At 31.0% G+C, this 23,281-nt stretch overlaps 2 protein-coding genes across 2 annotated transcripts; one reads left to right on the top strand and one right to left on the bottom strand.

Moving 5' to 3' along the window:
- The first annotated feature begins 1,659 nt into the window (after window positions 1-1,659).
- Window positions 1,660-18,418, top strand: LOC112747247 (lupeol synthase-like). The gene is made up of 18 exons (XM_025795209.1): window positions 1,660-1,854; window positions 2,000-2,185; window positions 9,378-9,467; window positions 9,610-9,807; window positions 11,054-11,138; window positions 11,257-11,423; window positions 13,127-13,315; window positions 13,437-13,550; window positions 14,553-14,672; window positions 14,787-14,909; window positions 15,823-15,921; window positions 16,329-16,385; window positions 16,478-16,524; window positions 16,917-17,060; window positions 17,333-17,510; window positions 17,626-17,706; window positions 18,125-18,208; window positions 18,308-18,418. Exons 1-18 carry the CDS (start codon window positions 1,660-1,662, stop codon window positions 18,416-18,418), a joined length of 2,268 nt encoding a protein of 755 aa, XP_025650994.1.
- A 221-nt stretch (window positions 18,419-18,639) lies between these two features.
- Window positions 18,640-22,813, bottom strand: LOC112751367 (TORTIFOLIA1-like protein 2). Its single transcript, XM_025800476.3, has 6 exons — window positions 22,006-22,813; window positions 21,435-21,629; window positions 21,230-21,332; window positions 20,194-20,858; window positions 19,201-19,911; window positions 18,640-19,084 (listed from the first exon to the last, which is right to left on the bottom strand). The coding sequence occupies exons 1-6, from the start codon at window positions 22,675-22,677 to the stop codon at window positions 18,896-18,898; spliced, it is 2,535 nt and encodes an 844-aa protein (XP_025656261.1). The 5' UTR covers window positions 22,678-22,813; the 3' UTR covers window positions 18,640-18,895.
- Window positions 22,814-23,281: the final 468 nt, after the last annotated feature.

Genomic DNA, 23,281 nt, shown 5'->3' with positions numbered 1-23,281 from the left:
CTCCACAAGTGGCACCAGTTACACAACCTTTGCCTAAGACTAGGATTTTTGGGATGAGAAGAAGTGAAAGACTGAAGATGGAGATAAGAAAGGGAGCAGCCAAACCTGCTAAACACATAGACCTCACAGATGATTGAAGTTTTTAGGGTTATGTAGCTCCTCCTACTGTGGATTTATGTAGGACTTTTTTGTGTAGTATAGTATACTGTGGATGTATTTTGGTATTGGGAACATCATTTTTTTAGTTTATTTTGATTTGTGGTGGACCACTTTTGGTAGTACATTGTAGGTGGAGCATTTATTTTGTAACTAGTGCAAGTTGGATCCACTGAACTTATCTAATGTGTGGAATATGTTAAGGACCACTAATGTGAATTACATTATTCTAATGATGCATATGTGATAGGCTGATATCAGTTGTTTTTAGTTGTGTGCATTTTCATTCAATATCACAACATTATATTTATAGCAGCAAACAAATAAAACTTTCATCCATTCAATCTAAATAACATAACATACACTTTTTATAGCTCCTCCATTTAAAGCCAACAATGACCACTACATCAATAAACTTTACCACACAGCACTGCAACTATTAGGATTACAAAACAAAAAAACAACATCATCTGCATCTTGCTCTGCTTCTTCATGCTTTCTTCCAACTTTCGAAGTTCTTCCTGGATTGAATTCAGCTCTACACAGATTCTTCCAACACAGTCATCAACTTTTCCAATCTCCACCTTTAACCTCTCCGTGTCAACACTAAGTCTATCAACCCTCCTTTCTTGTGCATTTTCACCCCTAATTTCACCCTCTACTCGACCAGAGTGATACTGTGAAGATAATAAGCAAACATCGCCAACCTTCTTTTCTTCATCAACCCATTCAAAAAATTTGCATCTTCTACTTGGGCAAGACATAAACCTTCTATTTGGATTCTTGGGTGTATTAGAACTTTTCAGAATCAGAGAGTCTCCACAGAAGCAACGACTCCTCCTCTCCTTCTGCTTCAACCACTCACCTTTCACATCATCTTCATTATCAATCCACTCAAAAAAACTGCACCTTGGCACTCGTCCACAAGCTACATACCTCCTTCCATGGCTGGCCACTTCAGAAGAAGACAGAACCACAACTGCCTCCCCACAATAACACAAATGTCTTCTCTTGTTGAGACTTCTTGAATTCGAAATTCTCGAAGAACGTTGGCTGGAATCCATGCAAGGACAGAAAATTTCAGGAACAAATAAGAAGAAAGGGAGAAGAGGAGAACGATGAACAGAATAGGGTTCTGGAGTTTTAGGAGGAGAACAAGGATTATGTAGTGTTATAAACATGGGTATTTTGGTAAATTTAACACTGATCAACGTTTTACTTAACGTTGACTGCCAATAGGGACCCAATTAAAACAAAAAAAATGGTATAAGGACTCAATTAAAAGGAAAAAAACTATAGGGACCTAATTAAAAATTCGGCCAAACTATAGGGACCAACAGAGTAATTAAACCTAAATGTAACTACCTAAGCGTATATATGTTAGGAAAGATACTGGTCGTTTCCTATATAAATACCAATATACATCTCAACCTCATCAATAAGTGAGGTAACCAAAGGGGAAGTTTCTATAAGCAGGAGAGAACTTGATTGAAGTGAAGGATAATGTGGAAGTTGAAGATTGGGGAAGGAGGAAAGGACTTGATTTCAGCCAACAACTTCATAGGAAGACAACATTGGGAGTTTGATCCAAATGCAGGAACACCACAAGAACGTGCCGAGGTTGAAAGGCTGCGCCAAGAATTCACTAAAAATAGATTTTCCATCAAACAAAGCTCTGACCTCTTAATGAGAATGCAGGTATATAAAAGTTGATGCACTTATTTCTAATTTTTTTTTTGTTTCGTTCTTCCAATCAAATTCATGGCCCAGTTACGTACTTTTAGTTATTTGATATTTGGTTTCACTATTAAATTATTGAAGTATTAAATTAATTAACGGGCAGCTCACAAAGGAGAACCAATGTGGAGCAATTCCAGAAGCAGTGAAAGTGGGAGAAGAAGAGAAGATAACACAAGAAGCATTGCTTACAACAATGAGAAGAGCTCTCACTTTTTTTTCTTCTATTCAAGCACATGATGGTCACTGGCCTGCGGACTTTTCTGGCCCTTTGTTTTTCATTCAACCTTTGGTTAGTTACGATCAAATTCATAATAGTGTTTTTATATAATTTGTTAAGATTTTAGTCTTTAAGATTTTTAAGACTAAAATTGTCCATTATTTTTTTTTTTAAATTACTCATAAAGTTACAATTATTTTCAAGAGTAATATCTCAAATGAATCTCTAAGGATAAAGAGTAGTGATAGGACTGAGTCAAAGTAAGTTAACAAGAGTAAAACTAATAATTCTGATAAAATTAACTAACTCTATATTACTTGAGCTATAAAAGGCAATGACCTTCACCCTTTTTACTAGTCAAGACTAATACATCATAACTGATGCATCACAATTAGATCATTGTTTTCCTTTTGTTCTCTATCAAAATTTCACATTCTTGTCCTTGCACATTACTCCACATCAACTTCTCTTTTATGGTACCAGAGCTTATAAAAAATTGGGCTAAGAAGAGTTTTGGAGTTTGCAAAAAAGGTAGTGACTAGGGCTACAGATTCAGAATCTCAACAAATTTTTAGTTGGACACTTTAATTTTGGAGTTTTTTAAGAAATTTTTAGTGAATATTTTAGTTTTTAACAAATTTTAATTATCAAATCAGTCTCTAGATTTTTATTTCATTAGACAAATCAATTCGCATATCATATCGTTTATTTTTTTGAAAGGAATTATTTAAAATTCTAATCATTTTTAGAATTTGTTATGTCTTTATTGAATAACAACAGAAAAAATTTTTTGTCTGCTAACTTTTTAACAAAATTTAGCATGATGATTGATTTATCTAACAAAACACAATAATAAAAACTGATTTGGTCATTGAAATTTGTTGAGAATTAAATTATCTCACTAAAAATTTTTTAAAGACCGGTTTAGGACATTACTCTATTTTGAGTAAAAGATAAAACCAAAAATATTTGAAACCAAAAGGATGATTTTATAATTAATTTTATTAGAGACAATTTAGTCTTAAAATTAAAATTGAAGTAGGAAAAATGATTTAGTCCCTAGGAAAAATAGTTTGAAAATGAAAGATTGATTTTATAAATAATTTTAAAGTTGAGAAAGATTTTAAAAATAAAAAATGTTAAAAACAATTAAAATTTTCACCTATAACCTTAAGAATCAAATTAGCACCTAACCTTTTTACTATTGGAATTGACTTCGTTTTCTACAAGTTGAATATTTTCACTACATTATAATCGAATATGTTTTCAAATATAAAACTGGTTGAATTTAAATATAAGTGAGGTCAAAATATTTATTATTTATAATTCATAAAAATTGATATATGTTCACATGTGTAAGAATTAAATTCAAAACCTTTTGGTTAAAATATAAAATAATTACATATTGAATAATTTTATATTTATATTTATTATTATATATTAAATTTATAAAAAGATGTATTAGTAATTAAACACATTAGTATAAATAAAATAATTATAATTATAATTCGAAAGTAGTTACAAATTTACAATAACTGAATGTATAATAAAATGATAAATACAGAACTTGAAAGATTAATTCTAAAATTAAAAAATAAAAAGTCCAAACAACCTAAATTTAAATAATAACACATTTAATTTATTTATTCATTATAATGTCCTCTAATATGTCTGCACTAGTTTATTATTCACTACTCGTTATTTGTTATTTAGATTTATTTTTTATTATAACTCCTAATATTATTTAAAATATTACATTTTACTCTATCATCAATTTTAGTTCTTAATGTTATTATAATTTGCAAATACGGTAAAAAATATATTTATATAATATATTTGCTTAAATTATTTTGAACAAAAATGTATCATGGTGACATGGTGTACAAGAAAATTGGAAAATTATAAAAAGAATTTATTTTATTTATTAAAGAAATTCAAATGTTTAAAGATACTAATAAACAAAATGACTAATGAAAAGGTAGGCCAAGCGAAAAAATGTAGCAAGCTAGAAATGATAATCTGCTGTACAAGATTATTAAATAATATTGTTTTCAATTTTCAAAATGTTAACGAGAAAATACAACTTTGTTTTTCATTTTACTCCTCATCTAGTGTCTTATGGGTTTGTCCACGCTCTACTAAAATTTTAGAGAAAAAGACAAATAGGTCCCTGACTTTTTGTCCCGTGGACATTTTCGTCTCTGACCATTAAAAAATACTTTTAAGTCCCTGACCTTCACAAAACTTGGACGGATCAGTCCCTCCGTCCAAATGCCTCCGTCAGGGACTGATCCGTCCAAGTTTTGTGAAGGTCAAAGATTTAAAAGTATTTTTCAATAGTCAGGAACGAAAATGTCCACGGGACAAAAGGTCAGAGACCTATTTGTCCTTTTCTCAAAATTTTATTGTGTTGCCGCTTTCATGATTACACCTTTCTTTATCTTTTCTTCGTCAAAGTCTTTTTCATCTTCTTCTATTTTCTTCTCTTAATTTATTTTTTGTTTCTAATTCACCCTCACTTTATTCCCTAATTTTTGCTTCCTCTCCCAATTTATTCTTAAGCTGGATTTCTTTTTTAATTCACTCCTTTTTCTAATTCCCTAATTCCATATATCTTATTTCTCTCTGGAACCATCAAATGCCAATTTTGATTTTTTCTACCCCATGAATAATAAATCAAAGACTCAAAACCCCCGTATAATTGACAGTAATATTGTCTCTGATGCTACGATGGTGGAGGGTGCCAGCATTCAAGTGGTACCCAAAGAAATATGAAACTGCTCTCATGGAATTGTCGGGGTTTGGTGAGACCCCTGACAATTCACAATCTTAAAAGGATTTGCAAATCCTACTCCCCCGAGATTGGTTTTATCTGTGAAACAAAAAAATCAATCTCGACAAGTTGAAGGAAAACTAAGATCTTGTGGTTTCAAGGAATGGTTTATTGTGGATCCGGATGGATTATCTGGGGGTTTGGCAATGGCATGGAGGGATGGTTGCACTGTTCAGATTTTACAACATGGAAGATTCTTCATTGCAGCATCAGTTCTGACAGCTGGTTATAATGATCCCTATAGTGTTATGGATTTTTATCTCAATTCAAATGATCAACATAGAATGACTCAGTTTGCTGAATTAACTTCAGTCACCTAACAGTTCGATGGTAAGGTTGTGTTAATGGGTAATTTTAATGTTATTTCTAATCAATTGGAGAAATCAAGTGGGGGTATTAAATCTCTTTCTTCTATTGAAACTTTTAACAGTTTTATTGGTGATAATTCCCTGATTGATATTGGTATGGTCGGAAGACCATTCACTTGGTCAAATAGGCGGAGTGGTGATAAGTTGATACAGTAGGAAAGACTGGACCGATTCTTGGTAGGAGTTGATTGGCAGCAACTCTATCCCAATGCATTGGTTCTTAGACTATCAGAATCAGGGTCGGATCACTCCCCTCTTCTCTTAGACTCTAATCCGAGAACTGAGAGATCTAAACGGCGATTCAAATTCCAAGAAATATGGTGTTTTAATGATGAAATAAGGTAGATTGTTAGAGAGGTTTGGCAATAATAGATTGATGGTTCAACCATGTACATCACAGCTCAAAAAATAAAGCGTTGTCGGCATCAGATTGTCAGATGGCAGCAAGAACACAGATCTAATTCGAAGGTGGAGATTGATTTACTACAGTCTGAATTAGAGGAACTTTGTTTAGCAGGGATTTATGGAGGTGACATCATTTCAGAAATAGAAGACAAACTTGAAAAAGCATTGCAAAATGAGAAATCTTATTGGAAAGATAAGTCTAGAGTCAAATGACTCAAATTCGGTGATCAAAATACAACTTTTTTCCATCAGAAATTTAGAAATCAAACCCGAAGGAATAAAATTTGGCAACTAACTGGCAGTGATGGTGAAGTGGCTATTTCAAATGCTAGTATTGCTTCTGTGGCTGAATCTTATTTTAAGGACATCTTCTCCTTCTTGTCATGAGAACCCTGAACCTCTATTTACTGAATTTGAACCTAAGGTTACAGCTCACATGAACCGTAGTCTTCAAAGATCAGTGACTATGGAAGAAGTGAAACATGCAACATTTAGCATTCATCCTCAAAGTGCTCCAGGAGATGATGGTATGACAGCAAATTTTTTTCAAAGCTTCTGAAACATACTTAGTGGTGATGTGTTTTGAGCAGTTAAGAACTTCTTTTTAGGGGGCAGAATTTTAAAGGGTTTTAACCACACTCAAATTTGTCTTATTTCCAAGATTTCTGATGCTAAAGATATGACTCAGGTAAGACCAATAAACCTATCCTCATTCTTTTACAAGATTATCTTTAAAGTACTTGTACATAGACTTCAGGGTATGATAAATAGACTAATTAGCCCTACGCAGAGTACTTTTATTAAAGACAGATTAATCTCTGATAATATCCTAATTGCTCATGAGTTTATGCATTACTTGAAGAACAAAAAAAGGGAACTCGAAAATAAAATGGCGCTAAAATTAGATATGAGTAAGGCATATGATAGGGTGGAATGGCACTTTCTTTGGTTTATATTGGAAAAGTTTGGTTTTAACTCCCAGTGGATCATGTGGATTCGAGAATTAGTGACAACTGTTTCTTATTCTGTCATTGTGGAAGGACAACCCTATGGTTTCTTCAAACCAAATAGAGGTATTCGACAAGGATATCCTCTATCTCCCTATCTTTTTTTCTGTGCAAAAGATCTCTCCTTCTTGCTACATAAGGCAGAATAAAACAAACTAACTCAGGGTCTTCAGATACATAGGCGATGTCCTAAGGTCAACCACCTCCTCTTTGCTGACGATTCCATCTTATTCTGTAAGGCTAATCCTGAAGCATATTCAAACATCTTGAATTTATTGAATTCTTATGAAAGCATCAGTGGCCAGAGGGTAAATCTTAATAAATCTGTTGTATTCTTTAGCCACAACACTCCCTCCACTACTCATACACTACTGGCTAATTCTATGAATATTAATCATATTGGGGCTCAGGATAGATACCTTGGTTTGTCTTCTACAGTCTCTAAATCAAAAAAGGCTTCTTTTAGTATGATCAAAGAGAAGGTTCGGAAAAAAAATCCAAGGGTGGAAGCACAATCTTCTATCGTCAGGTGGTAGACAGGTATTGCTTAAGGCAGCGTGGGAGAAGCTATTCCTATTTATACATTGTCTTGCTTCAAGTTTCCTGATGGTTTCATTTCGGAAATTCACTCTCTACTTTCTTAGTTCTGGTGGCGACAAAAAGGTTCTGAAAGGCGGATGACTTGGATTAGCTGGGACACTATGACTCGCTCACGAAGAGAAGGAGGCCTCGGATTTAAAGATCTCAGAATCCAAAATCTGGCGCTTTTAGGCAAATAGTTTTGGCGACTCGTAACACAACCTACTTCCCTACTATCCAAAATCCTAAGAGGTAAATACTTTAGCAATGGTAATGCTATAACGTCGGAAATTGGAGTCTTGCCTTCTTGGGGATGAAGGAGCATATTGAAAGGCTAAAAGATTGTTGAAAAAGGTCTTAACTAGGTTGTGGGTACTATAGAGAATATCCGAACCTTTGAGAATCCTTGGCTGCTTCCTCTATATCCTTTAATGATTTTTGACATGCCAAATAGACAGGATATTTCTGAGTTGGTTCCAAGAGTTAAAGAGCTAATTACTGAAGATAGGAATTGGAATCAGAATCTCATTCAAGAATTATTTCCCCAAAATGTTGCAAACATGATTTTGTAAGTTAAAATTCAGCAAAGTAGGGATAAATTGCAATGGAATTTTGACAAATCCAAACAATATGATACAACTTCAGGTTACAAAATTGGCTATTTATTTTACCATTCACCTCTGGAGCTTTGCCCTAATTATATGCAGTAGAAAAAGCCGTAGATTGATCTATGGAAGTTGAACTTGCCTCACAAAATTAAGCTATTTATCTGGAAAGCTCTTCATGGCCGGCTTCCGATGCTTGCTCAGATTCATCACCGCATCCCATCTATATCGCCAATATGCCCCTGCTGTCATGAAGCAACAGAAACAATCACTCATTGTTTGATCGATTGTTCTAGAATTAAAGAAGTATGGTCTCAGAGTTATCGTCGTGGCTGTCTTCCCTCTCAGAGTCCTAACGACTTTGGACATGGTGGACTGCATCAATAGGGATGCTTAACTCGTTGAACAATGCTGACCGTAATCCTCAATTGCTTGCCATCATTTGCTGGAACTGCTGGAAAGCTCGCAACCAGTTAATTTTTGAAGGTTCTACTTCAATGCCGTCTGCCATTCTAGCAAGCTCTATCAAGTTGCTTCGTGAAATCCAAAGAACTCCCAGTTTAGATCGTCATCTCCATGAGACAAACTCTTAGTTTCATTCAATTTGATTTATCATTCTTTATTCTTTAAGATTTTTTTTCGTTTTTCAACTATGCGTTGAATGAATACCTTCAGTATATTGTTTTGAGAAATCTCCACCTTTTATTATACTATCCTGCTTTTAGACATCTTTGTATTTCATTTTTCAATATTAATGAAATATAACCTAATATCTTTAGAAAAAAAAATGTTAACCAGAAATCTATTAAATTTTATATTCATGTTTTTTAAATTATATATTTCAACATAAAGAAAATTTGATTTTTTCCCTCCAAATATTCCTATTTATTTTCTTATGCATAAAATCATAAAGTAATATATTTTATAATAAATTATAAAATTAAAAATTTGCATTAACTATGAAATATAATAAATAAGGGGTATCTTAGAGAAGTAAACAAAGAGATTCACCGAAAAGAAGCAAGTGTGATTAGTCAAATTAAAAGCGTCATTTAATTGTTTTGGAATAATATCTTGTTTTGCAAATTGGATGTTGATAACTGTCTTTTTCTTTATTTACAATCTCACTTCTCTCAAAAATTTAAATAATTTATATTTCTAATACATCTTTTTACACATTTTTTTTGGTTTATATGAATTTTTTATATAGGTTTTTTTATTAATTTTATGTTAAAATTTTTTTTTTAAATCAATAAAGATCAAACTTTAAATCTTTAAGTTATAAAAACTCTAATACCATGATATTACTTTTTTCAAAAGTATAAAGTGATATAATATATATATATATATAATTTTATACATTTTTATTTATTTTATACTAAATTTTTTTATGTAATTTATTTATATATTTTTTTAACTTATACTGAAATACTTGTTGATGTTAAACATTGTTGTTAATTACTGCAGATAATGGCATTATACATTACTGGATCCCTTGAAGAAGTTATAGGACCAGAACACAAGAAAGAAATCATTCGATATTTGTATAATCATCAGGTAGGACACTTATTAACTTCATAGAGAATCCATGCATGGGTTAGAGATTTTTTTTTTCTAATAAATAAATATATCTGCCTACTTAATTTGGTTATATCTGCCAACCAATATATAATTGTTGGTTGCCACAATCATGAAACAGAACGAAGATGGAGGATGGGGGTTCCATATAGAAGGCCACAGCACAATGTTTGGATCCGGATTGAGTTACATTGCATTGAGAATACTTGGAGAAGAACTTGAAGATCATGAAGACATGCCAATGGCCAAAGCCAGAAAGTGGATTCTTGACCATGGTGGTTTAGTGGCTATTCCATCCTGGGGAAAGTTCTGGGTTTCGGTAAATACATTATACTTGTTATTATTTATTTATTTATTTATTGTTATTTGGATTATACTTGATTGATTTTTAACTTTTGTTGTGGTTCCGAGAGAATAAAATTTTAGAAACATCAAACTACAAATAATAATTCATGAGTAAATGTTTATACTTTTTTTTAGTCTTAACATTTTAAAATTGGCACCATTCTATTCTTGAAAGAAATTATTGATGGCAATTTAACTTAATGGCTTTGTCATAATTTCAAGTTAATGATAGTACAACGTAAAATTATTTTACTTTAACTAGTTAAAAAGATAACTAAAAAAAGATAAGTACTATTATGATCCTTAAAATTTGGAGTTTTTTTTTGTTGGTCACCGTAGGGAGTTTTTTACCTCAAAAAAATTTCAAAAAGAAACTCAAGTGAGAGAATATAAGATAAGAAGACACTACATCTTATTCAAAATCTTAATATCTTAAATTAATAGGTTTTTTATTTTATAAATTTTTCACTCTTTCTTATTTTTTTCAATATGAAACTAATTTATTATACTCCTCACACTTGTCACTAAACACTTTTTTTTTCTCTCTCTGTCACTTCATCTTTCTTGTCTCTCTCTATCCTAATTTTTTCTTTTTAAAAAAAAAAAAAAACAAAAGTTGTTGTTGAATTTAAAAGAATAAGTTGCAATGAATAATGTTATTGTTGTTCTTGAATTTAAATAGTGTATTGTTGTTGTTGAATTCTGTGTTCTTAAATTTAAATACTAGTATTTAGTAGGAATAAGAAAGTGGTGGTGGATAATGAAATTGGAGTTACAACAAAGAGCAACATTTTTGTCCAAAAAATTTTAAAAAGATGATTTTAATTTAAAATACAACGTCGAGGACCATTTTAAATTAAAAAAAAAAAAGCTAAGGGTTAAAAATGATTTTATTTTTAATTCCAAACTTTAAAAATCAAAACCATACTTATCCAAAAAATTATATAGCCAATATGTCAGCTAATCAATAAGATGCCAAATAAATTACAATTAGTTTTGACAGAAAAATATAAGTGATGTCAAAATTAGTATTACGATTAAACTGGTGTCAATGATTTTAGGACTAGATTATTTCATCCTTAAATGTTAGGGATAAGAAAGGTATATAGTACATATTTGCTCAAAATAGTTTTGTTATATCTCAGCTGTATAGGCAAGCAATAAGTGCATATGAAAATGAGTACACATGTATAACATAGTACTTAATTAATCTGTTGAAGGTGCTTGGAGTTTATGAATGGTCAGGTTGCAATCCATTTCCACCAGAGTTATGGCTTCAACCCAAATTAAGTCCTTTTAATCCAGGTCATTATTTTTTCCCTAATCAACAATTTCTTTGTACAACCAAATTTTATTTCTTTTTCTTGTTATTTTTGCTCTAATTATGTCCATTATCCAATTTATTGATTATATGCTAAAATAGGAAAAATCATGTCCTATTGTCGGATGCTTTACATGTCCATATCATACGTATATGGGAAGAGATTTGTAGGTTCTATTACTGGCTTAATCAAGTCTCTTAGAAAAGAAATGTACAACCAACCTTATGATCAAATTAACTGGAACAAAGCCAGAAATACTATTGCTAAGGTAAGCACAAATTTGTTGTTATTTTTTCTTATGGAATCTTCATATCTTTACATAATTAAAGGCGTATTTGATTTGTTTTGTTTTTTTGTTACGGTATCTGATAATATAATTTTAAGAGAAAATGATACTTTTTTTTTTTTATAAAATTATTAAAATAGTCTATTTTTTAGTATGTTAGTCTAATTTAACGCGCATCATTTAATAATGTTAACTAAAAATGTTATTTGGATCGAATCAAATCGGATATGGTCAAAATCTCATTCGATTTACATTAAAATCATTGGATTGGATCCAATATCCGCAGTTTTAAAGATTGGATCCGATTCGATTCGCACATTTGCGGATCGGATCGGATATCTGATATATCTACAAAATATAAAAATATTTTAAAAAGCTTATTTTTATTAAAAATATCAATAAAATCATTTTTTTCACTTCTTTAAACATGTTTATTTTTAAAATATTATTAAACATATTTTTTTTAAATAATAAAAATAAAATAAAATAATACAACATATATGATAATTATTAGTTGAAATAAAATATAAAAAATTATTTATTTATTTATTTATTTTTGCGAATCTGCGAATGTGCGGATCGAATATGTGGATACCTATCTAAACTCTGTAATCCGATTCTATTAATGTGCGAATAGGAACTTATCCGATCCGCATAGCCTTATAGATTGGATCAATATCCGCAATTTTCGAATCGGATTCGAATAAACACCGCGGATATGTGAATCGAATCCGATCCATGAACACTCCTACTTAAATAAGCCATCATATATTTATGTACGAATATATGTGTTGTTTAGCTCATTTTTAATATATATTTTATATTCTTGTATGTATTTAAATTAGTAGCTAATTTTAGTATACACGTAATATGGTTGAATATTAATAGTTATTATAATTATGTATATAAATTAATAATAATAATAGTTATAAATTTTATTTATTTTTAATATTTTATCAAGTAATATAAAATATTTTAATTTATTATAAAAATACTTAATTTAATTGTTTATATATTTTATGATTAATATTAAAATATTAAAAATAACAAAAATTATTATATCAATAATAAATATATATTTTATATTATTATTATTATTATTTAAATTAATCAAACAATTATTATTGAAGGGTATTTTGTTTAAATAGACTAAAGAGTAAGTTATTTTAATCTTATATCGAATATGAGTGTACATTATAAATAAAGAGAAAGAAAATATTATTTAGACATTTTGTAAGAGTGAAGAATATCATTTTATCTAATTTTAAACATATGATTTACTTCATATATACCTAAACATTCTTTTGGATAAATTTAGTGTGACATGCTGAACTAGATGAAAATGCGTAAATTAAATATTTTGAAAATTTAAATATATATGAGTGTCATAAAATTATTTTTTTTAAAAATTTAAACTAATAAAAAAAGATATGTGAATAATGATTATAAGAATTTTTTTGGGTATGTATGAATTTTGGCGTAAATTTTTTTTATTAGTCTTATATTAAAATTCTTTTTTTAGAGTTCAACAAGAATTAAATTCTAAAGTCTTTTGTTATAAAAATTTTGATATTATATTATAAAATTATTTTTTTTAAAATTTAAACCGATAAAAGAAGGTCCATGAATAATATATTTATATCTATATCAGTGAGATTCAATGTCATGGATGTAAATAATTTCAGGAAGATCTATATTACCCACATCCTTTAATACAAGATGTGTTATGGGGATTTCTCTATCACATTGGAGAGCCCTTACTAAATCGGTGGCCCTTTTCAATGCTTAGACAAAAGTCACTTCAAATTACAATGAATCATATACGATATGAGGATGAGATTAGTAACTATCTTTGCATTGGAGTTGTAGAGAAGGTATACATCATAATTAAAAGTATATATTATTAGTTATCACTAAATTTCTGTGTTTATATATATTTATAGTTTCAACATCCATAACAAGCACAATTAATCACATACTTAACTGAAATGGAAGGTGTTATCTTTGATCGCGTGTTGGATTGAAGATCCCAACTCAGAGGCATACAAACTTCATTTAGCTCGAATTCCAGATTATTTTTGGGTTGCTGAAGATGGTTTAAAAATTGTGGTTAGTATTATCTTTTTTATTATTCTTTGTAACTTCCAAAGTAAATTGAGTTCTATATATATACCACATACATTTTATAAATTTAAATATTTATTATTAATTAGAAGAGTGATTTTATACAAGAGTGAGAAGATCATATATATGTTGTATAAGTACATAAATACTCAATATTAAAAAATGTCACAACAAAGCAACTCTTCTTTTTGATAAATAATAATTTGTTTCAAGACATATATAAGTACAGTTGAACACATTAAAATAAAAACATAAAAAAATTGAATATTTTCTGCAACTACTAAACTTTTTATTAAAGTATTTTTTTTTTAAAAAAAATAAAATAATAACTTCTTCCGTCGCAAATTGGCAAAAGGAGTGTTTCGAAACATTTTTAGAAGTTAATAATTATGTCAATAATTATTAATTAATCGTCAAAAAGAGTAAAAGAATATATTGATGGATAATATTATTATTGATGTATAATTATTAATTAGGGTTTAGGATATAGAAGTTCAAAGAGTGAAAGAATATTATTGATGGATAATATTAATTAATCATCAAAAAGACAAAAACAAATTTTTGGAGTATTCTGTATTGTCCCTTATTTTTTTTTATTAATAACCATCGAGTATCAATAATAAAAAATATATTTCATTTTATCCAAGTATTGACCATCATCAGAACACTATCACATACATACACATGCAAAATATATATATATATATATATATATATATATATATATATATATATATATATCTCAGTGCATAGGTTTTACACGTATATTTTAATTATATAATGTCACATTAAAATGGTCATCTAAAAAAATGGATGTCATTATACAATTGTATAAAATATTTTACACTGTTAATAGATTAAAATTAATATATATATATATATATTTTCTTTACAAATAATGACGGTAAAAATTACTCACTTCTCTTATAGTCAATATATAAAAATGTTTCTTAATGGTATTGATTGTAGCAATTGATTTTAATGTAGGGTATCGGTAGTCAAATGTGGGATGTAGCTTTTGGTATAGAAGCAATACTTGCTTGTGATCTTAATGAAGAATTTGGACCTACACTTAGGAAAGCATATGACTTCTTAAAGGCTTCACAGGTAACAACAAAGTAAATTATTACTTATCACTTAATATATGCCTTATATAGATGCTCTATAGTTACTAATGAAAGTAAGAGACTTAATTAATTATATGGTGATATCATATTAAAGGTTCTTGAAAATCCATATGGTGACTTCATGGCAATGCATAGACATATTTCAAAAGGGGCGTGGACATTCTCAATACATGATCAGGCTTTACAAGTTTCTGATAGCACTGGAGAAGGGTTAAAGGTTCAACTCACCCAAATTTTACTAACTGAATATGGTGATACTGTTTAATTTTTTTTTTTTTAATCCTTTTTCAAATATCAAAACAATCATCCAATTATAATCATACATATAAATTAAGAATTGATTAATGTTAAAAAATCAATCATAGTACGTGTATATTAAAAATCATATGTCGATCAACTATTGCATATTAAATTAGGTTTAATTATTCTACCATAATGGATTTGATCATTCTTATAGCCAATTATTTTAGTTAGAAAAATATATGAATTAATATATATAAATATATATAATTATACAAATATATAGTAGCTAATTTGATAGTATATTTTTTATATGCACGTAAAATTATCTAAGTTTAATTATTCTGTTAATTTTTATAATTTTATTAATTTTTTAATTAAATATTATGCTTTAAAAATTTGTAATTAAATCTTTATATCAAATAAAAATTTATAATTAGATCCTTAATAGTTATTACTTTTTATAAAAAAACACTAATCCAAAAATATTTTGCTTATAGAATTAATCATAATTCATCATATATCAAATACCAAAATAAATATTTCAAAAAATTGCATTTTTTTAACTAAAATTATGTAAAAAAGACCTAATCCAAAATTTTTATCTAATATAAGAACAGCTCAATTACAGACTATTAAACCACAAAAACTTGATTGAAAAAATGGATGAAATTATAAGAACTAATAAAGTAATTAAAGATATTTTTTATTAAAAGAAGATGATTAAAGATATACATCTTAATTTTGAGAAACTTAACCGATGGTATATATTATCTTTGTAATTTAATCTTTAATTTGGTGCAATCTTTTCTTGTACTCTTTATACCTACTCAATTATTCTCTCTTTTTTCAACACTAACTATAATGGTTGCTACTAAATTTTTCCATAGCTGTCGATCCTGTTGTCAAGAATGCCAATTGAAATTGTTGGGGACAAAGTTGAAACACAAAGACTATACGATGCTGTGAATGTTATTCTCTCCATACAAGTATAGTATTCTATATATCCTTCATGCCGTTTTATTGTAACTATACCTTGATTAAGACATCCTGTAATATTTTAAGAGTCTTGGTAAAATTTATTTTGATAAGCAAAAATATTTGAAAGACAGTAAAAAATTAGATTAAGCAGTTTAAAATTTTTTATTTTATATTTTTTAAACATTATTAGATTATTTAAATAATATTAGATATAATAAATATGTAATTATAGATGTTATATACATAAAATTATAAATATTAAGTTAAATAAAGTAATTTGTGTTATTGTCTCTCTAAGTTTCTTAAGAGTATTTCTTAGTAAAGCTCTAGTTAAACAACAACAACACCAAAGTCTTGTCCTACTACAGATGAAAAAAAAATGTGATTCTCACATGTTCATTGATTTCAACTACAGAGTAGTAATGGCGGTTTCCCTGCTTGGGAGCCTCAAAGAGGCTATCAATGGTTAGAGGTAACAACATTCAATTAGAAGGCATTTAATTTGGAGGCAAGATTAATTATGCACTTTGTTTTAATTTAGTAACACCATTTTAATTATTGCAGAAATTCAATCCAACCGAATTCTTTGAAAGCGTTATTGTTGAGATGGAGTAAGATTTACATTAAGAATTAAATGTATTTATGTATAATACACATTGAGTTTGTTAGATACATAATCATTTATATATGTCTACTTAAAATTTTAAAATTTTGGTACAAGTAATTTTATAATAGGACAACAGTATTTCTATTATTAGAAAAATCTATAATTAGATTTTTGTTGTCCCAAAAATAAATTTATCTATAATTCATATTTCAAACATAAAAAAAAAAAAAAACTTTTGTACAAGAGAATAGATATATAATTATTTATATATTTTTATTTCACAACTAATTAAACTTTTAGCAGAAATAATTTCATGACATTATATAAGATCTTTTATATTATGGAATTAGTTCATTATTGCAGCTAATAATTTGAGTTGCATGTTGTGAAAAACAGTTACGTAGAGTGCACATCATCGGCATTGCAGGGCTTGCTTATATTTAGAGAGCAATACCCAATGCATAGAAGACAAGAAATAGATCACTCTATTTCCAAGGCAATCCATTTCATTGAAAACTCACAAAATTCAGATGGCTCATGGTATTGTATTTTTTTTTCTTTTTTTTTTGCCCTTCCAATAATGACTTGGGATGCATAATTATCATTCTGATCAAAATAAACATGGCACGCCAAAAGTATCTAAAAATTATTCCTTATGCTATCTTATTTGTAAGGATCGGATTTAAATTGTTTGCTAGATCCAATATAATACAAAGGTTCCTAGTACTTAACTATTATTATTATTATTATTATTATTATTATTATTATTATTATTATTATTATTATTATTATTGATGAGCACATTTACACAGGTATGGTTGTTGGAGTATTTGTTATACCTATGGCACATGGTTTGCTGTGGAAGGACTAAAAGCTTGCGGAAGGAATTACCATAATAGTCCTTCGTTGCGCAAAGCATGTGAATTTTTGTTGTCAAAACAACTTCCTAATGGTGGTTGGGGTGAAAGTTACTTGTCAAGTCAAAACAAGGTCAGCTCTATAATAAATTTCATTTTGCTCTGAATTGTGCACCATGCTAAGAAATTATTATAGAATTACATGACATACATGCATGCATGTTTAACACTTTAACTTCCTCATTCAGGTATATACAAATCTAGAAGGTAACCGTGCAAACTTAATTCAAACTTCATGGGCTTTATTGTCACTTATTGGAGCAGGACAGGTTAGAATTCTCAAATTTCATAATTTTTTATATAGTGATATTATATAATTAAAAGAAAGATTTCTAATAACATATTAGCCCTTCAAAGATACATACAACTAATAAGTTAATACATTCCTACAAATTATTGGGAAATTTATAAAAGACCCTTGTCAAATTAGAAATGACTACTATTACCTAACATCTTACAATTTTCAGATAATTAATTGTTTCTCCAGAAAAAAAAATAATTGAAGAAAACAATATATAATATATGGTATGGTGAGATATATTTATAAATGATAAGTGTGGATGTATGTGATTGTGAGAGAATGAAGATCTTATTTTTTCTGTATTTATTTTTTTCTGAAAGAAGTTTTTAGATGCAAAGAATGTAGATTGTGCTAATCATTGGAATTTTGCTGTAAAAACTAAAAAGGGTGAGATAGATGCTACACCCATACACAAAGGAATAAAGTTAATAATCAATTCACAAATGGAAGATGGAGATTTTCCACAGCCGGTAATTCGTCCATATTTAATCATATCTTAGCATTTAGCAAAAGTGGTTCTATAATCAACATATATATAACTTTTAATAATTTCTAATCCAATTTTCCAGGACGCAACAGGAGTGTTTTTCAGAAACTGTGTCATAAACTATGCATCACATCGTAACATATTTCCTATATGGGCTCTTGGAGAGTATCGGCGCAGAGTGTTGCATGCATGATAGTGTAAGCATAATTCATAAGAATATTTTCAACTTTCTCTTATTGATTCCATAGTCAATTTACAAATGATAATGTATCAGTTATAATGTAAACCTTGTATTTGATTATTTCCAATGTCCAATGTAATATTAGTTCTTAGTCATGCTTTACTTATCCTACATTACAGTGATGATAATACATTTATTGCTTAACACTTTATATAAATAAATGGAAAATGAGCAAGGTTAAGATAGTTATGTTGATTTAAAAAGTGAAATGAAACATGATTCACAATCAATATCTTGACATAGGTAGCCAAAGATGCATATTGCTGAAACAAAGAAAACACAATCTTTGCAATATACATTGCTATCAAACATCATGAACAAACTTCCGAAGTTACTTAATTTCAGAATGACTAGCAACGAACCATTGACTAAACCCAACACTAGATAAAGAAAATGGCATGAACATTTTTCCCCTCAAATATACAAAGATTATGAAGTTTCATTAATCTTACCCCATATATGATGCAACTTCATTGCTAACTCAGTGGCACACCTTCTTTCTGCGTGACTGATAATATTCAAGTCCCCAGCTTCCTGAACTGCAGATAGAAGCTGTTCCTTGACTTCAATGGAGAGAGCAATGCAATTTGGTCCATGGATGGTGCTCATTTCAACAATCTAAAATAAGAAAATACCATAAATTGTTTGAAGTTAATACATGACACTCCATACTGTTAAAAACTACCAATTCAAGCGTAAAATTTTACTCTGAATAACAATAGTAAGCAACTCACCTGCTGCAACCAGGGGATTATCGTATTAAAGAATCTTCCTTCAAGAATATATGATGCTAAAGTACTAATAAGAACGTTGACTGTCTTCACTGATAAACTCTCTATGACCGGACCGGTTTTATTCAGAAGCTCAACAAGTATAAGTTCATCACCAGAGCATAGAGATTCCATGTATGCAGAGTTTAGATCCCCTTCACTCACAAGCCGTTTCACACATTTCCAGTAGTTGGTATTACTCACACGACAACCAATTCTGGGTTTGGCTCTGGTAGCACAGGAAAAGATATCATCATTCTTTCTCACTTGAGTAGAAATCATGCTGCGTGTATCATTCGCAGAACTGTTCAACATATCCTTCTCTGTAAAATTCCTTGCATTCTTTGGCTTGTAGCTTTTCCATGAATCTGCGGTATCTCCAGCAAAGTTCCTTGGTTGGCTCCTTGAAAATGTTTTCTTCTCCCAACTTTCGGATTTTTTATTTGATGACAAGCCAGACGGCTTACCATTAATATCTACAGATGGCCTTGGAGTGCATGTGGAGAACCTAGGAGAAGCTGTATTTTGACTCGGCCTAAAAAATTTGGAGTTTTCTGAATAAGAATGTCTTCCTCCTTGTACGGATTCTTGAGTTAATCTATCAATTACGTTTTCTAAGCCTACCATTTTTGATTGGATTGTAGAAAGGGCATCCATTATGCCAGTTGTAAACATCTGAAAAAGATTTAGAAGCATATCAAGTAAAAGGTATATCATATGGCATGTGATGCACAATGAGAAACACCCAAGTCCAGCATTGAAATTAAAAGTGTACCATAAGTTACAGAACTAACATTTTTCTATACTCCCTCGTGATAAACACATGGATATTTTCTACATTATGTTGTCGTTAGCCAAGTGAGAGAATCATGAAAAGGCAACAACTCTTATTGATAACACTTAAGGACAAAACTTATATTCAAGAAATTGTGCATATAAGCACTGGTGTATGAATACCTGTAACTGATGCATCATGTTTGCCTGTTTGATTTCCATATCCGAAAGCTGATTCTGAATACAGATCATATCATTTGCAAGTTGAACACAGCAACATTCATGTGGAGCATGGGGATTTTGCTCTGTTATTGTAGAACCGGAACTTCTAGGATTCTGAGACTTTATGGAGTACATTTGTTCATTACAACTTCCTTCTTCACCAAACTGTTCACTTGCAAGTGGCTTCTGAAATCCATTCTTTATAAAGCATTCATGAGAAGCAGCTAAAAACTTGGTCTCAAAGTTATCATTGGTAAGATTAGAGACAGAAGAGCACTCCTGCTTGTCATCCATAGGAACATATTCATAACCAATGTCGCGCATGCTTGTAACTTCTACACTAATTGTTTCTAATGGCTTGGTGACAGAACTACTCTCAGAATCTTCATTCAAGCTATGGAATTCCACTATAGAATGAGTTCTAGGAACTGCAATTTCAACATGCCAATCGTCTTTGAGATGCTGATTATTTCCGGCATAATTTTGACCTCCCTTTCTAGCAGACAGAGGAACTCTTCCCATTGTTGATTTTGTGTTAACCTTTTGGGCCTTGAGATCTCTCTGTCCAGATTCGGTTGTACTACTAAGATCAGCCGAGTCACCTCTGCATGTGTTTTCTGTGGATGCTATAAGTGGCAGCAAGACACAAAAACAAGAAATCGAAATCAAAAGCATGGAAAAAAAATAAAAAAAAGGCTGACAATCATAAGCATGAAGAACATTTTCACATTACCAGAGGATGATGTGCTCAAGATTAGTTCATTTTTTTTTTTTGTGGGAATAAAAAAGAAAAAGATTCTTCCGAATAAACTCTGCCTATGTTTAAGTAATTTTCAAAGTTTTATATAGCTGATCCCAATGTCGGATAAAAGAAGGTTGTATACTTGTATTAGGCCATCAACAGCGGATAGCCACCATTAAAACTTTGTTGAATCTTTATGGCATGGAGTGAATATTACTACCTGAGATAAAATTTCTAGTAAAAGTGAAAGAAGACCTTTTATGGAGGATCCTGTTTCAGAAGGCTCAGGAGTATTAGGGCCTGGAAGAATTCTCCAATACTTAAGTGCTTGCAAAACAGCATCCCTCACTGGTTTCACCTACAACCAATTACAACAAGTACTTAATCAGTTCACAAGAAACAAACATGTGGTTCATTTCATTAATTTATGTGAATAATAATATATCAGATTGACAAAGACCTTGTCAAATCTACATGACTCAAGAGAACGAATACAGGAAGCCCTTAAACATGCCAAGAAAGAAGCACCACTCAAACCAATCTCTCCTAGTGCCACGGCAGCCGCTTTGCGTGTCGCCCAATCACTGTCCTTTAGGGCCTCTTGGATGCTAGCAATAGCAGTGGACAGCACATTCTCGGACGGAGCGCCCCCACCCTGAAATAAAAAATAAAATAAAATAAAAAACAACACACAGTTAGTCACACACTGCAACTAATATTAGCCAGATGAAAGCTCTTGAAACTTGCACTCAAATGTTTTGTTCAATTGATCACATAATTTCATAACTACAGCTCAAAATCCACCTCCACTGCAATTGAATTCGAATTGCAAGACTTAAACCATCTCAGATATAAATCATTTTGGTCTAAGCAATTGAGTTTAATGTATATACATTGTCATCTAATTCAAGCGCAGATGCACGAGTAATAGGTTAATAGCATGGTATCTCATGAAACTTTCTATTACTATCAATTTGGAACATAAACCAAACGAATAGAGCTGAAAATCAAATCAAATTACAAAACTGAACCTGGATAATGCTCTTGTTCAACTCAACAAGTGCCGGTTTCGCCATGAAGTGCGGATTCTTAAGCAACTTGAGAGTTCTTACAAGCATCTTCTGCAAAACCGCCACTGGAGGATCACTAGTATTATCCACAATCCTCGCCAGGCACATCGCCGACCCGCTCTGCACGTGCTTGTTTTGCTCCCCTAACGCCTCGAATATCGGCCTCACCACCGCCACAAACGCCCTGTCTCCGCCGCAGCCATTAACAATCTTGGACGCCAAAACCCCAACCGCGTCCACGCACGTGTCCCTAACCACCGAATCCGCATCCCTCAACCGCCTCACGATGCTGGACACCATCTTCGGAAGGTACGGGAGAACGAGGTCGCCGTGGACGGCGGCGACGGTGGCCATAAGGCGGACGCATTCTTTCCGTATGGAGGCCTTCTGGTCGGAATCGGTGTCGAGGAGGCAGGAGAGGAACGGCGAGACGGAATCGGCGGTTAGCGAGCGCGCAGTCCTGTCGAGCTCCTCGACGCCGATCTGGTGCGTGTCGCGGTCGGAAAGTTTGTTGAGAGCTGTAACTACCTTTTGCTTCAGCTCGAAGAGCGTTTTCGCTTGCGATTGGTGGTTGTTATGTTGCTGCGAGTGTGGCTTCTTCATCTTCGTTGAAAGCAACGAATGATAACTCATATGTGAAAATTTAACTTATATCCAAATCCGAATACATTAATATAATGATAAGAATAGACCAAGTTTTCAAAAGATAACAGAGGAATAGTTTACAGTATACTTGAAACTGAAATTTGAATGAAAGGAAACAAGAATGAGAATCTCGAAGCTATTACATATGTTACATTGGGGAGGGGAAAATGTGACTGAACCAACAGGGTACTGCACGCAAATTGAGGAATGAGAGAAAGTGTGAGACAGGTTCATGGGTTTGTTTTTTGTTTGCTATCTGGGAAACTATGTCTGACTCCGTTTGCTTTAAATTTTCGCGCCGTAAGCTATAGAATTTGAATTTGGGGAGCGTGTCTCGGGCCCAGTTTGGATTTGGGCTTTGTTGGGCTTCAGAGTTAAATAAGCTGATGAAGATTAATCGTTCTCTCAGACCAAAAACGAAAACATGTTATCTCTTTCTAGTTTCTACGACGAAAGCAAGCGATCATTAAAAAAAAGTAGGTATTATTGAGTCTATTGACCCAAGAATGAAAATTCAAAATATATGGGTAGGGGTGGCAACACTACCCGAACCCGCGGGTACCCACCCCGCTCCTACCCGTTCGGGGCGGGT

This window comes from Arachis hypogaea, chromosome 15 (genome assembly GCF_003086295.3).
Source record: "Arachis hypogaea cultivar Tifrunner chromosome 15, arahy.Tifrunner.gnm2.J5K5, whole genome shotgun sequence".
Classification (NCBI taxonomy): domain Eukaryota; kingdom Viridiplantae; phylum Streptophyta; class Magnoliopsida; order Fabales; family Fabaceae; genus Arachis; species Arachis hypogaea.
This window is presented reverse-complemented; position numbering and strand designations above follow the sequence as displayed.